The 18,245-nt window shown below is 37.9% G+C and overlaps 2 protein-coding genes across 11 annotated transcripts in view; one reads left to right on the forward strand and one right to left on the reverse strand.

Moving 5' to 3' along the window:
* The window catches only part of LOC129794268 (cell adhesion molecule Dscam2), an 87,087-nt gene that overhangs the window by 21,930 nt on the left and 46,912 nt on the right, over positions 1 to 18,245 (forward strand). For all 10 annotated transcript variants that reach the window (XR_008751011.1, XR_008751012.1, XR_008751013.1 and 7 more), the window contains exon 2: positions 13,579 to 13,908. Coding sequence is in view for 7 of the 10 variants with exons in the window: in XM_055835038.1 (XP_055691013.1) it covers positions 13,579 to 13,908 (330 nt within the window). In the remaining 3 variants the exon portion in view is untranslated. The remainder of the gene's footprint in view (positions 1 to 13,578; positions 13,909 to 18,245) is intronic.
* On the reverse strand, positions 16,174 to 17,508 carry LOC129794271 (uncharacterized). The gene is made up of 3 exons (XM_055835051.1): positions 17,198 to 17,508; positions 16,703 to 17,001; positions 16,174 to 16,565 (listed from the first exon to the last, which is right to left on the reverse strand). The coding sequence occupies exons 1-3, from the start codon at positions 17,211 to 17,213 to the stop codon at positions 16,194 to 16,196; spliced, it is 687 nt and encodes a 228-aa protein (XP_055691026.1). The 5' UTR covers positions 17,214 to 17,508; the 3' UTR covers positions 16,174 to 16,193.

Here is an 18,245-nt window from a genome sequence, read left to right on the forward strand (position 1 = left end):
CAAGTTAAAGGAAATAAAATAATAATAATAATAATAATAACATTATGAGAAAATAAAATTGAAGAAATTTTGTATTCTTCGTCTTTTAGTAATAAAATCTAGCCTCTATTCTAATTTCTTGCGCGTCAAAGGCATTAAATATTTATCTAAAATTGTTTCTTATCGCCAGATATTTACATTTTTCACCACATTTAAAAAATATTCGTTAAATTGTTTCATAAACAACCACCATGAATATTGCCTGTGAGAAGTCAACACTACATGAATTGAATAATTCCTTAAAATAAAATTTCCACTCTCTCTAGAAGGGGTAGAAAAATTGTCCATACAATTTTTGTTTGCCATTCACATTGTTTTGAACTCCCGGAGCTGTTATAGTTTCCTCCTAAATGTACATACCATACCTATATGTATTTTTGTGAAAAAGACTTCTATGTGCTACATTTGCAGAAATAAAAGGCAAATATTCATAACTTCGCCCCGCGCAGTTTGTATCCTCCATTGCAATTGTGTGGGGAGGTGTGGGTGATGTGCATGAATATGAATATAAATTGACGTAGTGCATTTTTCCCCGGTATATGCTCGTTGGAAACAAATGGCACACATACCACCCCCCCAATGTACTTCCTTCCACTACCCCTTCCACCCCACCAAAAACCTACCATTGAAGGGATATGGAGAGCTCATAGCCATGGGAACCATAAATGAATGGCTGGCAACATACTTTGCAATATTTTCAATTTCATTTTGCTGTGAAATTCTTTTTCTGCTGCCGCATTTCCCTTTTCCCGTGAAACCATTTCAATTAGCAATTTTTCTATCCTGGATGAGCAAAGATTTTTTTAAGTGGAAGTTGTACAATTTGAATGCAGATTGAATGTTTTTTACTTAGGATTTTATTGATGTCTTTAATTGGGGGTTTATATTGAAAAGTGTTTTATGTATGATTGCCTTTTGCGAAAAGTGCTTTGTTATTTTTTTTATAGGTAAATTGTTTTTTTTTTACAATTTTACAAAAAATTCTTTGAAAGTTTTGCTTAATTCTGATTGATTTTTCTTTATACAAAGAAAGAAGAACGCAAAAGTTCATTTCAACGATAAATTATTTTAAAAGTTCTTGTAAATTTTAGGTTATCTATCCCTATAGAAAAAGATTATTTTCTACATACATGACCTAAAAAAACAACAATAATTATCATTCACTCTTCATTTTCTTTTAAACAGAATTTTCTTTCTAAAAATACTTGAATTTCAGTACTGAATTGAGCTGTTCAATTTTTAAAATAATTCAATAAAGACATCTTGACACTTTTGGCCTAGTTTTCTTCCTAAATAGCCGTCAAATCATATTACTTAACTGTTTAAAAAAAAGCTTTGAAAAAAATAAAGCTTTCAGGAACTGTCCTATATTTCCCAAAAAATTGATCAAACAGACCTAAAAATAAATCAAGAAATAGTGCTAAATGTTGTCTTGCAAAAGAACATTTAGCTGATACGTACGTCATCAATTTAACAAGATTTCTTTACCACATTACGAAAGAATAATTGAAGATGAGAGATTAAAGATACGTCCCAATGAATTTCAAAAGTTCCTGTAATGAGGGAAATGCGACAGAGAGTGCTAATTTGGCAAGCAAATTTAGGATAACAATTTACATTCAACCCATTAAGTCAACATTTGTGATAACAGATCCCTTTTGTTAATGTTGTTTCGTGAGGGGGTGGGAGGGGTAGGAATTATAATGTTGTGTCATCATTGAGATGCACCGGAGATGCTGACGGGGGGTGTAGTGTTGGAGAGAAAAATCAATGCACAAATGCAAATATATTCACTTCCTTTTAGAAATGCCGACATATTCAACAATAGCATGGGGTGGGCGGCACAAGGGGGTGGAATTGCAGTGTTACAACCGCGAAACAGGAAACACACTCTAGGGCAACACGAAATTCTCTGGTGCAACGGAATGTGAGTGACATGGAGGGGTTGCTGAATGACTCTGTGTGCATATGATTTTGTATATAAATATGAGAGAGAAAATGTTGTAGACAATTTTTCAAGAAGGATCGTCATTCATTGTAAATAGCATCCTGTTCTCGAGGAGACACAGTGTGGGAGCTTTTTTTAATGCAACACGATGCAAAAAAAATCACACACTGGGGTGTGGATAAAGGCGAGAAAAGCCATGGAATTGAGGCTTTATATAGAATGGGGGATTTTCAATATTGTGTGTATGTGGAGTATTTCACAATGATTAATCACAATTTGTGGGGGATGCCCTCAAGTGACGTTACTAATATATTCTATGCATTTCCTGGTGCGTCTGCATGGCATACAATTGTTCTCCACAATTGTGAATTCCTCCACTTATACATAACAAAATCCATGCTTGTACACACAGCCTCTCATTCACAATGGCATAGTTATGTGGTTGGAGTGAAAATGCATCCCGAGTGGTTCATACAATTGACCGGGTTTGGCTCCTCTGCAATGCATTTTGAGTAAACACTGAACATTCAGATGGAATAATTTCAATATCCCTTCTTCACAGGCTTCTTTGCATAAAATCTTTCTCTCTCTCTCTCTTCCTCTTTATCCTCGACGAAGGAAACTTGAGGGTTTTGCCTTATATGTGAACGTATAAGGAGAACAATATAAAGATTGTTGCTTTGTCACACACGGTCAAACCCTAAGGCATGAAAGAAGCAAAATCCAGAATGAAATCCAAAACTAAATACGGGCATCTGTTGGGCTTTTCCACCCCCCCCCCAACCCCCCATCCCTTACTCCCGGCCCTTGGCCATTCTCTGTATGCGCTCGGACTATGGTTTTGCTCCGCACTTCAGGGACTAAACATCATTTGGGACCATGTCGAACACAGAAGTATCACATTCCAGGGCATATCCACATCGTTTGAAGTCCCACTTTTGTCCACCCCAGTCGATTGTCCACCAGATCCTCCCAGGTATAATTTGGACCATACACAGCCGAGGCGTGTGTGTGTGTGTGTGTCAACTCTACTGTGTGACGTCAATGGGGTGGTCCAGTAAGCCAATGACCCATTTCTCGAAAATGCCGTGTATGCGGATTATATTGCAAAACATCAATGCGAATTTGGGAGCATAGCAATAAAATATTTAATGCACCTCCACCCCTTTACAATTTCATGCTATAGCGGAAGCGAAAATCCCCTACAAAATCCATCGTTCATATACGGCAAAATATGACTAAATGATGACCCAAAAGAGGGGATTTTTTTTAATTACAAATTGCAAAGAATTAATAAAATAATTAGGGGAGAGGGGGACTAATAAAGTCACTTAATGGTTTGGAAAAAGCCTAAAATATCATATTTCCTAGCTAGATAGAACAAAATGATCTTAGAAAGAGTTGTAGGGCAAGAAATATCCTAAAGAATTGGACTATACATTTCGCTTTATCTGTTTGGGAAATATGATATTTTGAGCTTTTTCTAAACCCTTAAGTGACTTTTTTAACCCCGCTCTCCCCTACATGAAAATGGATAAACTTGTAATCCTGTTTTACATATCTTTCATTTTTCTAAAAATATTTTATTCCCTCCAATTTACTTAGTTTTATTGCTCTAAAATAATTTCCTTAAAGAAGATAATTTTATGCTGGGAAATAATCTAAACTTCCTAGTTCCCATTTCATTTTTTATTAGCTCAACTACGGTTGTTCTAATAAATTTATTTTCTACATCATCCCTCTGTAGCTTTTTTCTAGCATGCACATAAGTACGTAACATACAGCATATAACGTTCATTCAGTTTTAAAATGCTTGATAGAATGGCAGCGGAAGGATCTATATTGCATGTACAGTCGTGCTCTCGTGGTAGGACCGTCGTCAAAATGACTTCTCCGCGGTAAAACGGCTTCAGAATGAAGTATTTTGCCTTCGCAGTGGGACAATTAGTACTATTGGAAAGGTAGGATACTAATTGTCCCACTGCGAAGGCAAAATTCCTCATTCTGAAGCCGTTTTACCGCGGAGAAGTCATTTTGACGACGGTCCTACCACGAGAGCACGACTGTAGTTAAAATTAAATGGGGAGCTTTTGCAGAAATGCAAAGTAATTGAATGCATGGTTCATCTGGTGTGTCTCTCATGGTACAGAATTAAATGTATATCAGACTGATAGCAAAATGTCGCCTTTCAGCAAGTCCAGCAAAAAAGGGAACATTTCATGTTCATTTTGAGAACCTTCTCGTAAAAATGTGAATGCCAATTTTCTTTCTCGTTTTGCTCTAACACTATGCAGAATATCTGCTGAAAAATTAAAAATTTTAGCACTAAAATATAATGTAGAAACATATAAAATTGTCGGAATAGCAGTTGGGGGCTTTCGGGGTATACAACAAGCGGGCACTTTTGCAGAAGAAACTGTATCAATTTTTTCTAATGAATTTAAACAGACAATATAAACAAGAATTAATTTAGCAATAAGTTATATGCCAAAATATTCATCAAATAATGCGAGAAAAATGAAAAAGAAAAGCTCTTCAGTTGCACCTTGTATACATTTTTTTTCCCGGGAAATTGCAAAGCTTTCACAATGTATGCCGATGCTTTTATAATCTGATGGAGAAAAGAATACACAACAATGTGGAACAATCTTGGGATCTAAGTGTAAATATTTGAAAGGGTAAATTCTTGGTAAAAGCCTCAAGTTGTTGGAAGGAGTAAATATAGCATAAGAAATCCCGGAGACAGATATACTTTCATCGAGATTGAACAACATGGAAGCTGAGATGGTCCAGGAGACGTGAGAGAGAGCAACCTCTCAAATGTTCTTGCGGAGATTTTCCGTCATTTTTCACTTTTAGTTTTCCATTTGAGTGGAGAACAACAGAAAATTCTCCCCTCAAACTTTATTGCTTCAATTACGATGTGAATGACGAAGAAAACCTTCTGTCTGGCACAGAAGGAATCTCACAGAGATTCTCCAACTTCAGAAAAGTCAGAAAATAAGGGGATGAGGATGGATTTGTTGGCCCAAAATGATGCTGAAGGGTTGAAGGTGGGAGAGATTTTTTTTACTGTGTGCCAAATGAGATCAACCCACCCTGAAGCAATTAAAATTTCACTGAATGTGACAATTATTTGGCTTGATTAATTGCAAAGCCAAATCGTCACGCCAGTAATTGAGGATTGTCACCAATTTCACTCATTCTTTAGCCATCTTTCGCAGCATTTAAAATTCTATTCTACCTCCATGGCATGTTAATTTAATTATCCTTCTGGCACTTTTCCCTTTTTTTTTTCTTCTGTGGATCCCCTCCTAATTTCCTCGTGTCACACACTCTGTCCGCACGTCTTGAGTTCGCGGACACAGCGAAGGGGGGTCCTTTCCGCCACAATTATGACAAAATTACTTTAATTAATTTAATGGAACTATCACGCTAATGGGGCATAAACAAAAACGACTTTTCCGGGAGAAAATTTCTGGGGCACAATAAAAGAGTTATTAAAATATGCAAATCCACTATTAAGTTTTGAGCAAAAGAGCTTTTGTGCTTCACTTTAATTAAATTCTCTCAGCAACAAATTTGCCTTCTTCACTTTCCAACACGCCAAATTAATGGTTATTTGAGAATGTGTATGCAATGCTGCCGGAGAGTAGCATATTGTACTATACATAGTATAGCCATATATACAAAGTTTTTGTCTAACTAGTTTTTCAATCGAAGTATTGATTTTAAAATTAATTAAACCAAATTAATTGATGTAAGTATTTTTTGTTTTCAATTTATGGGCAGATTGGGATGTTAAATGGTTTGATATTACATATCTATGTATGTAGTGTATTATATATAAAACATTTGAATGGGGTATATGTATGTAGGTATGTAAAGTAACTGTCGTATCTTTTTATCTGCATTTAGTGTCTCAATGGGAAATGACGGCGGAAAACTCATCAAGAGATTGATGGGAGTAATGTGAAAGTGAATTAGATAGAAGAATTTCCTTCAGAGCATATCGTTCGTTTGTACGCTGTGGTTGGTCTCTAGAAGACAGTTCTCTGTAGCTGTCAAATAATCGCTGCGTAGAGACGGGGGAGTGTGTGTGAGAGATAGAAAACTTCACCGACAAAGATCCCAACTCTATGTTGGATTAATTGTATGTAGTATAGGGAACAGACGGAAACCAACTAGTAATAACATGGGAAAGTTTCATCGTCGAGATGGGATTTACCCTGACAGTTGGATAATTTACTAACTCATGCCAAGTACTTTAGACACATTTTGACGCTATGTTGATCGTAGAGTGACAAAGCAATTTTTTTCCTCCCTCCTTGTAGCTCCTGTGTGAAATTTTCATCCCTTTTTATTGGTTAGTTAGATGGCTTAGAGATCGAAAGGATGAATATGCCCCGTAACGGAATGAATAACGAACATAACGAGTCACATGAAAAGTTTTCTCTTTTGCCCAAACTTTTCCCATCATTTCATCATCATTTGTGATGTTCTTGTGCACCGCATCATTCCCTTTAACTCATATGGCGTGTGAAAGGGGTTGATTTATGCAAATATCGCTAGCGGGGGTTGGACGTGAGGAAGGAAGATGAAGAAAAAAATCAACTAAACCCAAGCGATAGAAGTTGTCGCAATTGAGAAAGTTTCTCCATATACTCATAGATTCTGTGAGAAAATTCATTGGAATATTTGACGAAAAAGCTCTCGTGTACCCGATATCGCTTTTTTATAAATTTAATTCTCGCGCGTTCAATAAAAGTTTGGAGTTATTTCATATTTCCCACCCCATGCCACCCAAAAGAGCCCACCCTCCGCTTCACGAATTCACATCATACATCCGGAATGCCGGACTGCACAATGGAGTAAGCACAGTACATGATTTTCTACTTGACTGGGTGTTTCTGGCTTTATGAGAAAAGTTCTCGCGCTGAAGGAAACTTTTACCGACACCCCCAACTCCCGCACACCGTCCAACAAGTCACACCGGAGAATCTGTAAATGTTTGGATGATGGGTTCTGGTGTTTGGTTCAGGCACGTTCCAACTTCCCAACCTGCTGCGTCAATTTTCCCATTGGCTCTAGCGATGGGAGAAAATGACGCGGGGGTGATTTTATTTCAAAGAACAAATTGGAATTCTGATTTACTTCCATCTCTCTTATTGTGGCCGCGTAGAGATAATGATGGGGAAAAGAAAGTCGAAAATGGGAATTAATTAACAAATAAATCATGGAGATACTTAAAATTTAAATACGCTGATTGTTGAACATTTTTTTCCTTCCTCTAAGTATTTTATAAAAAGCCCCTTTAACTATTCAGAATGTTCAATGAAGTTGAAAAGAAAAGTTTCTCAGGATTTGCATCTCGAAAAATATTGATGAAAGTATTTTCCTTCTGTTTAATAAAGTCTGTGAAAATGTGGAAAATTTCCCAAATTATTTCTTGATTTTGTTGCAATCTTTGAGATTTTTCTTTGATTTTCAGGCCTTAATAAAATTTCACTAAAAAAGTCAAAGAAAATATTTTAATTTCTAATCTCCTGAATTAAATGGTTTCGAGTAAAAATCGTAACACGTTAAACAACGGAACATAATAATTTTATATTTCCCAAAAAAACCAATAAAATTACAAAGATTCTCCTTTGGTTTACAACACATTTCATTTGCCAACCATCCCCTCGGGGTTTATTCTCTTTAACATGAACTTTAATGGGGAAAAAATGTTAATTAAAACTGCGGTGTACATTTTGTCAATTAACTCTGTCTTTGTGAATGAAATGTTTTAATTTTTTGTTCCATCTATATGATGTTTCAACCCTTAGAGGCTTTTGTAGATGTCCTCATTATATTACCCGGAAGTGGAAGACATGCTTTCAATTGAGAGAGAGAGAGAAAAAATATGAAAGTTGTTTCAATTTCCTTTTTGGTGGTTTGTCATTAAAAGTTTATTGCTTGACTGCACATACGCTCAAAGTTACCAAGTAGGAAATTGTGAATGGGATGGTCTCTATATTACATCTCTCTGCATTTTTTTGCACAACTTTTAGGAGCTTTTTTTCTGTATTTTCTCCGCAAAAGAGTGAGCTTTTCTCTCACAAAGGGCAATAAACTCCCAAAGAGACGTGGCATGAAAAATATTTCCCTAATTCTACATCTAACTAATTATGTGCAATAGAAAGTCATGAAGGTTTTTCTTGAGCAAAATCTTTCACTGGATGCTCATTTTTGAGATGAAGAGGCGAGTATATAAATAATTCCAGTGTTGCAGAAATTTCCGCTGGAGAAGAGGAAATCGCAAAGAAAAATCCTCACTGGGATGTGCTTGAGATTTTAAAATGTGATTTTGTTGCAGGAAGAAGCGTTAGCTCTGTACTAATTACTTTTTAATTATCTCACACAGCATACAAGTGGCAAAATCCTTTAGCACAGGATGCAAAATGCAATTTTCGTTTTGTTTAAGAAAATGCAAGGCGGATGCCGGGTGGATGTACCCGACCACCCCGTTCGCGCAAACAGCGGGACGTGACAGAGAGCGTCGTGTGGAAAATGTATTACGGTTGATGCCTGACGAGAAATCCAATTAGAATTTGCCGTCAGGATGAAATGATTCTCCTGTCAGGTTACATGAAAATCATAAATAATATAGTGTCGTTGGGTGAGAATGCGTGTGGCTCTATGGGTTATATGCTACACATACACATTTACCTGCACAGATCCCGGGTGATGGTGTTTTCATGCTACATCGACCCACAAGGGAACTCTAAAGCCTCCCCTCATACCCCCACTGAGACTACATAATAACTTTTCTCTCGACCACACAATAAACTATGCCAATATGCAGAATTTTCCGGGACTTTTCGCGCGTTTTTGTGGTAGTGCGTGGGAAAAATTAATACATAAACTTCCCGGCCACAATACTTTGTCACTGTCAATCTTTCACGCGAAGAAACTCAATTTCCCCTCGGCAAATGGCCCATTGTTGGGGTACAGACAAAAGTTCAGCACTATGGGTACAAAAGCTTATCAGCCAAAGTTCCAAGATCAACAAGTTCAAATTAATTCTGTTGCTTTGGGATTAAAATGTTCAGTGTGGGTGGGTGGTGAGGATGTGAAATGATTATAGAATGAAATCGCTTTCTTAATTATTAATGCACCATGGAAAATTCACAAGCACAGCAGCATCTTGAAATTAGACATGGGAGAAATATGAGAATTTCTGAATAAGGATATGCCAGGGAAATTATTAATGTGGACAAGATTTCTCCATGTTGGCCGTGTTGCCGCATTGAATAAGTCAATGAAAGAATGTTTGGAGAATTAAGAGGAAAACTTGAAGAAATTAGGGAAAATTGTTAAAGGAGCTTATCCGGTCCTGCAAAAGAAAATTCCTCATTCGAAAAAATATTATGTGAATAATAAAAGATCAAGAACGAAAAAAAATCCAAACAAAATTTTTCATTTTCCTATTTTTTTTTTATTTCTGATCAAAATGAATTTTACACACTGGGTGAAATTCACTAATCAGACAGATTTAAGATTCCTTAAGAAAGACTTAAGTTTTCTTAAGATTCTTAAAGTTTTTTTTAAGCGAAACTTAAGATTTCTTAAGTTAATCGAACAAATCGAGGGCTACAATGTAAAAACGCCTAAGTCGGTTCGGAGCTCATACAAAGTTAGCCGGTTATACAATGTATCCCTCGACGAAATGCATATTTTTTGAAATTTTTTTCGAATTTCAATGCTCTAAGACTATTAGGAAAATCACAGAAAATTATGCATTCAGCCTGATTGAAGAAATCTTCTGTTTCGCTTAAGAAAATTTAAAAATCTAAATTTTTCTTTAGGAAATTTTGAGGTTTTTCTCAAGAAATCTCAAGAAATCCTATGAAAACTTAAAACATTGTCAATAATACTTAAAGAATCTTAAGAAAATTAAAGTCTTCCTTTAGAATTCTTAAGTCTGTCTGATTCTGACTAGTGAATTTCACCTACTGTCAAAAGATTTTTCTTACAGAGCAATTTAGGCGCTTGTTTTGTTTTTTTTTTACGACTAACATCTACAAACTACAAACAATTTCTTTGAGCTTTTCCTACCAACTAAATGGCCATTTTTGTATTTTTTTTTTCATTTTCCTCGGAAATCTCCCTATGTTTATCAAATTACCTTGAGCTTTTTATCTTGTTCATCTTAAAAGAAGACTCTGCGATATTTTTTTGTAGAGAGTAAAAAGTTTCGTAGAGAAACACATGATAAGCTCGTAAAAGACTTTTCTACGCAAATGGTGTCATTAAGCAAGTGCAAACGTGGCAAATAAAGTCACTCAGTGGAGCTTTTGGGTATCTCCTGCCTGTGTAGCCATTGCGCATGAAAGGGAATTACGCCGCAGAATGAGGAACGAAAAGCCACAGAGTGGTTTTCTTTATTAATAATTTTGTGAAATTCTGAGCTGTAAAATAGCTTCTTCCTGCAGCGCGATGGAAAATATCATACAGCACAAGCGAGACACTGCGCGAGGGGTTTCAAATTGAATTTTGAAAAATCTACTCTGTGGATTTCCCACACATTTTCCCACCACCACCATCATAAATCCATCTATAGCGTGGTGGAGAATGATAAGGGTGGGAATGATGATATTTGCGACGTGATGGGGATGTTTTTGGTGTTAGAAAATCAGAATTAATCGCTTTTGCTCTAATTTAAACGTAATATCATGAAAAAATATGATATTTAATTCAAATAAATTGATACCCATTAATTCTTGTTATACTTTTCCGTTTTGGTGTCTCGCTTCTCGGTGGCTTTTGTGTGGCTCGCCTTGTGTTTATTCTTCGTACAATGTGAGAAAGCCAAGAAGGCACCACCACGAGACAATTTTTCAGACGAGACTTCTGCCGAAGCAAAAAGGAGGAAAATGTATATAATATAGAAATATTTTCATGTGAATGTTGGTCTTCTCTGAAGCAACATCCCTTTGGTGCTTCACCCCAAAGGGTGGTCCACCCACACCGCCTTGTTCTCCTTCTCCAAGTGAACACAACACACACGTTTGGCGAAATCACATGACTATCAATCTTAATATCACACCGTACGTCCTCCGGAGTCCGCCCAAGGAGTCGTCCCCCTCAGAGGAAAGTGGCAGTCACATGCTGGGTGAACAAATGTTCATCCTCGGACTCCAATAGAGAACACATCACAGTGTTGCAAGAGCTGCAAACGAGTAGTGGCACTTGTATGAAATATTTTCGCGTTTTCCTTTCAGACAGCATTGCTTTTCCCAAAGGAGAAATTTTCAAACTCCTTTTAGTGGGGAAAAAGTTTCGCTATTCTTTCACTCCTTCCGTTGAGGACTTTGCAATTATTGCTAGCTTTCAGATGATGTATAATATTGCTATAGGTACCTATGTAGGGAGCTTTTTCTGCTACAAAAGAGAGCTTTTTCACAACACTGAAAAATTCTTTTCCGGAAAAATTACAGAATTTTCAGCCTGTGACCATAAGTTCATAAAGAATAAAATAATATTGAAAATCAATTCTTTTGATTTCTTCTTGATCATTAAGTTCTATAACCTGACTAAAGCTCTGAAAGCTACATTAGAAGTTTTTTGTAAAAATACTTTTCTTTATAGAAATGAAAAAAGAAAAACAATATTTTTGGTATTTTTGGTGGGTTTCTACCGTAAGCTTTTAGCACATCTGAATTTGGTTAAAACTAATGTTGACGGAAATTTACCTTATTGTGACGCAGAAAAAGACTAATGTTGACTCAAGTCCCTAATCGCGACTCAATTTTTAAGTAATGTACACTCAGTTTTTGCCTTATGGTGACTCAATTTTTTTAACTTATTTGTACTACAAAATATCTAATGTAGCCGCGAGTTTTAACTGAATTTCTTATATATTTTCAATTTATTCCGAGATTTTATAATAAAAAACTAAATTTCATTTTTAAAATGTATTTTTTTTAAATAACTGTGTTGAAGAAAAAATTTAAATATGTCTTTTACTACTTACATCAATCCTACCTACCTACCTACCCTTTTATATGTATGTATGTACCTATATATTGAAGCCCAGGAGTTTTACACAACCCTCTTATTTTGCATTCTCACAGGACACAAAATCTCGTGAGAATTGTGTGCACCAATGACTCGAGAACTTTTTAACAAATGTTCCGTGGCATTGTTCTGCTTCTGGAATCAAGTTGAAAGCAGAGAGAGAGACGGTAATGAGTAAAAATTCTGAATATTTTTTTTGCAGCAACTAAGCTCACCTCTTTTATTATGAAGTCTGAATGAATTTTTCATTTTCTCCCTTTGACTTTCAAGGGGATGCTGCTCACACAGCTCCCCGGAGGAATTTCTCATTTTCCTACCAAGAGTATGGTAGTTTGGTGGCGAAATAAATGCCAAATTAGAAAATATGATTATGCTGAAAAAAAAATTATTTAAAAATAATTCTAAAAAAATATAATTCTATAAACTTTTCCGTATAAATTCTAAAATTTTCCGCAATTTTGAAAGCTTTAATGATTATTTTTGCTAAGCTTTTGAGAAGAATACCGAAACAATTTGATGTTTTTTTTTACTTAACAACATAAAACATCATTAGTGCTTTCCTTGTGGAATAAAGCGATGTGGATGGATATAGCTTTCAGGCAGAATGGCACAACGTGTTTTTGTAAGGAAAATCAAACTTGCAGTCTCCCTCGTATCAAATTAAATTCCCCGAATTATTCTCACATAAATCATTTGGAATGACAAAATGCTCTTCCCACCCACGCCAGGCGCGACACACAAAGCTCGGGAAACAAATACACAACGCTATTTTTGGCATTCTCGCGTCAACCATTCGCAGACAGGGAGCTTTCCCACACCAATACGTCTTGTGCGAAAGCTCAGTCACAACTTGGGGCACATTGTCTCGTCAAACTTTCCATATATCCACGCGCGCTGTGATGGCACAAAAGGAAGCGCAAATTTCATGTCAGCGTGGAAAACAAAATGCTGAAGATTTTCAGGGAGTTGGGTAGTGGGGTAGGAGGGTAGGTGCTGTATGATGATATACCAAGCAACATACCACAGGGACATTGCTTGACAAATATATAATCGAAAAGCGTCAAACACATGCATTTCCCAAGAATTTTCTTCATCTCAACATGATGCTTTCTGAAGTGCTTCCTGCTCATGTCATGCAGCAAATGCAAGCACTTCATCTGTTGATATGCACTTCTGGTTGAATCTCCTTCATGTAAATCTCACCTTGCACTATACGGTTGCATAATGACAAACATGGCAAATACATGCAAGTCCCATCTCTTTCCAATGTGATGGAAGGAAAGAGAATCCTTGTATTGCATAACTTATGTGTCTTTTATCCTGGAACATTTGTATGAGGTTCCAATGCGTCAGAATAAGGATATTTTCCTACATTTAAATTACAGATTGTGACATAATCAATGTTTCATGTAAATTTTAATTCCGAGAGATGATTTTGGGAGAAAATCCTCATTGTCTATTTATAGAATTTAATAAATTTAATTCAATTCCAATTAAAACTAAAATTTCTCCATATTTGTTCCTTTCAGAATCATCAGCCACGGTGTTTGATTCCCACTTACGAGGACCAGGCTTCGTGATGGAACCACCACCACGGTTGGAGTTTAGCAATTCATCGGGAGCCTGGCTAGACTGCTCTGCCTCGGGCAGTCCACAGCCATCGATTGACTGGTTGTCGGTGGATGGGACTTCAGTGGGTGATGTGGGTGGTGTTCGGAGGGTACTACGCAATGGGACCCTTGTGTTGCTTCCATTCCCAGCAGCTGCCTATCGTCAGGACATTCACAACACCATCTACCGCTGTGTGGCCTCCAATAATGTTGGACGTGTTATCTCCAGAGATGTTCAAGTCAGGGCTGGTGAGTTGATCAATTCTTATCCTTCAAAAGTGTCTAAAAATCTACTTTTATTATTATCCTTCATAATTAATTCAAAGAATTTTTTTTATTAAAAAAAAGAGAAAAATATTTCAAATTATTTAAAAAATTAATTAACCAGCGGTTGTGCGATAGCTTATTGATTTTTAATTAAACGCTGTGTTATTCAATTAATTAGGGCAAGGGATGAAATTAATAAAAGCCCTCAATTATTTTTATACCATTTTCCCATTAAACTCAAAAAGTTGGGGGTTTCATTGAGAGATTCCACCACTAGAAAATTCTTGTATAATTAAGTGAAGCCGACGTGAAATGTTGAAAGTGAAATGGAAAATTTTACTTTTCCTCCGGTGAGCGTCGGAAATGGAATCTCAGTTCAGAATTAAACGCGCAATTCTGCCAGAGCTTTCGGCACAAGACAGTGCCTTCCTCAGTGGCTGTGAGGAGAGGAAAATTTATTACAATCAAATTTACACAAAGAGAGGAAATATACAGAAAAACAAACATTCAAAACTCTTACATCATGTGCAAACAATTTCTGAACATCGTCAAATAGTTTCTTGCAGAAGGCATACTAACATGGAGAGGGCAACCTGAGTAGAAAACAAAAATACAAAAACTCTTAAGAAAATGCAAGAAAAACTCGGGAAAAATCAAGAAAAATTACAGCGTAATTGAAAAATTGTCGTCCAGCAGAGACTTCAGGGGCGCAACTGTACATGCATGGACGTTGTGTACTAAAAACACTGGAAAATAAATTTAAATTTCCAGTCTGCCAACTGTCATTTTCCCCTCCGTCATTCATTGACAAGTCATTCATTGACCTCTCCTCACAGCCACTGAGGAAGGCACTGTCTTGTGCCGAAAGCTCTGGCAGAATTGCGCGTTTAATTCTGAACTGAGATTCCATTTCCGACGCTCACCGGAGGAAAAGTAAAATTTTCCATTTCACTTTCAACATTTCACGTCGGCTTCACTTAATTATACAATAATTCCGGAGAATGCAGAATCAGAGTTGTGGAGAGGGTTTTTACAATCAGGTGGCTTCCGTTGAGGGGCCACAGACGGCAGCAGAGATGAAGAGATATGCACAATTGGGCAGAAGGCTAGCGTTATGCGAAGCCAGGAAGTGGTTTCTGATCCAGTGTAAAAATTCTGGTGTTTTTCCCAAACATATACCAGAGAATATAGACTGCATTATGAGTCTTATGGTTCAGGACTCGCCCTTCTCAAAGCGGGCTGAGAAATTGCTTATGGGATTTAAAACAAAAGTCTTGAGATTGGAAATAAGGAGTACTTACTGGAGGTTAGGCGGCCTGAAGGATGAGAGGAAGAGATTGCGACAGAGTGTGTTGGAGCTGGCACATTTCAATGATAGATCTAGGGATTTCATATGTCGCCAAGACAGAGGTTTCTCTAGGCTGTTGAGAGAGAGAATGTTGGTGGTTCGTGGAAAATTGGAACGCCTACGTGTGCGGAGTGGCAGCGGGGAGCCGTTTTCGGCTAAGGCTGATTTTCTGGTCAATGTGTCTGATGTGGAGGTTCCACTTGGGGCTACACGCCTATTGGAATTGGGTTCTAAGTTCGCACTGCCTAATCCTAAAATTCCAACTTTTCGCATGATAGCTGATATTGAGGATATCGTGAGGACGGTGGTGAACAAAAATGAAGCTGAAATCCTCAGGGCGGATTTGGTAAACATTCTTAAGAATGGTTTAAGAAGAACAAAGCCCACTTCACCAAGGGATAGGATGTTGGCAGGATGGACTACAGAGACTGAGAGATTTGTCAGGGAAAGAGGGAAGGACTTGGTGATAATCAATGCTGATAAGGGCAACAAGACCGTTATCATGAGTAGGTCGGATTATGGAGATAAAATGAGCACTTTGGTGTCAGATGAGTCCACGTACAAGAGGTCCTCGAAAGATCCCACATCCCGAATTCAAACACAAAACAATGCGTTGGTAAAGATGCTCATGGAGAGGAGGTACATTGATGAAAGGGAGAAAAGGACACTGATGTGCTACTCTGGGGTTCCGCCTAGACTGTATGGGCTCCCTAAAGTGCACAAGGAGAATGTACCGTTGAGACCTGTGGTGTCTTTCATAGGTAGCCCGAATTATAACATGGCGAAATTTGTGTCTTCCCTGTTATCTCCGCTCGCGGAAAACCACTACAATGTCAGGGACTCACGGGAGGTTGTTGAGTTGGTCAGAGAGAGGAAACTTCCGGAAGGATACAGGCTAGTGAGTCTAGATGTAATATCTTTATTCACGAACGTTCCTGTTGATTTGGCTCTTGAAGAGATTGACAGGCGTTTCTCGGAGATTGAGCCTCACACAAAGATCACAAAAGGGGATTTCCTGAAATTGGTGAAGTTCTGCTTGACATCGGGTTATTTCCTGTACGATGGAGAATTCTTCCTTCAACTTGATGGCGTGGCCATGGGATCTCCAATCAGCCCCATCGTCGCTGACGTGGTGCTTCAGAGACTCCTTGATGAAACCCTGAAGTGCTCCCAGCTGAGAATTGATTGCGTCAAAAAGTATGTGGATGATCTTCTTGTGTTTGTCCACGAGGATGACGTCGATGATATGCTGTTGAGGGTGAATAGTTTCCATCCGAAGTTGCAGTTCACTCTGGAAATGGAAAAAGACAACACGTTGCCTTATCTTGATATGAAGATTCATCGAGATGAGAACAACGTTTTACACACGACTTGGTACTCCAAACCGTGTGCTTCAGGAAGACTGTTGAACTTCAATAGTGGACATACCTTCAACATGATTGTCAATGTGGGAAGAAACTTGGTGAAGAGAGTGAGGGGACTCACTACTAAGCCTGACGTGGATGTGGACTCGCAATTGTTTTCTCTCCTCAGGAAGAACGATTTTCCGCCCAAGATCATCAGGAGATTGTTGAGTGAGCATGATCGACAGCGTCGTCCGGAGGACGGTGTTCCGGCTGTGGAGGTGGACCCAGGGCCTTTCCGGTCGTTGGTGCACATTCCGGGTGTCACGGAGAAGATGAGGAAGAGGATTGCAAGATCTACGGATGTGAATGTGTGCCTTGTACCTGCAGAGAGAGTTAAGAGATTCTTTACTGTGGTGAAGGATAAATTGCCCTTTGGGCTACGTTCGGACGTGATCTATGAGATTCCATGCCGGGATTGCAATTTAAAATATGTGGGAACCACGGGAAGACTCCTCAAAACCCGCCTTCAGGAGCATGAAAGGAACTGCAGGGATCCGGAGAAGAACAACGGGCTGACCTCGCTGTGTGCCCATGTCTATGACACAGATCCACACCACGAATTCGCCTTCGGGGACACCAAGGTGTTGGACACGCACCGTGTCTACTCAAAGAGAATGATGCTGGAGATGTTGTTCATCAAGAGAAACCTGGCCAATGTTGTAAACAGCCGAAGTGACATTGATCGACTTAGCAATGTTTATGCTGGACTTGTCAATGAATGACGGAGGGGAAAATGACAGTTGGCAGACTGGAAATTTAAATTTATTTTCCAGTGTTTTTAGTACACAACGTCCATGCATGTACAGTTGCGCCCCTGAAGTCTCTGCTGGACGACAATTTTTCAATTACGCTGTAATTTTTCTTGATTTTTCCCGAGTTTTTCTTGCATTTTCTTAAGAGTTTTTGTATTTTTGTTTTCTACTCAGGTTGCCCTCTCCATGTTAGTATGCCTTCTGCAAGAAACTATTTGACGATGTTCAGAAATTGTTTGCACATGATGTAAGAGTTTTGAATGTTTGTTTTTCTGTATATTTCCTCTCTTTGTGTAAATTTGATTGTAATAAATTTTCCTCTCCTCACAGCCACTGAGGAAGGCACTGTCTTGTGCCGAAAGCTCTGGCAGAATTGCGCGTTTAATTCTGAACTGAGATTCCATTTCCGACGCTCACCGGAGGAAAAGTAAAATTTTCCATTTCACTTTTTACTAGAAAATTCTTCATTAAATCAGGAAAATGAATTTATTGATGAAACAAATGTTTGCACAAATACCTACATTATGAATTTCCAGGAGAAATTCTCTATATTGAGGTACATACGGAGGTAATCTCACACGCGTGCAGCATTTACGGAAAATAGGTGCACATTTCATGAATAATTGAAAAGTTTCCTCATCCCAAAGGATCAATTTCCTTTCTCCACCATCAAGCGGTTTCACTCAATCATGAGATTAGCCCCCATTCCGAAAAAGGCTCCTCAGCACGAGAAAAGCCTTTTCTTTGTATACACAAAAGTATCGTGGAGAGAATGAATTTTTTTCTGTGCATGGAGAACTTCTGCAACAATTT

Source organism: Lutzomyia longipalpis, chromosome 3, assembly GCF_024334085.1.
Source record: "Lutzomyia longipalpis isolate SR_M1_2022 chromosome 3, ASM2433408v1".
Taxonomy (NCBI): Eukaryota; Metazoa; Arthropoda; class Insecta; order Diptera; family Psychodidae; genus Lutzomyia; species Lutzomyia longipalpis.

Excerpts from the sequence above, each read along its gene's own strand:
- LOC129794271 (XM_055835051.1), bottom strand. Across the intron at positions 16,566-16,702 it reads CATTGACAATCATGTTGAAG|AGTGAACTGCAACTTCGGAT; the intron begins GTATGTCCACTA and ends TTCCATTTCCAG.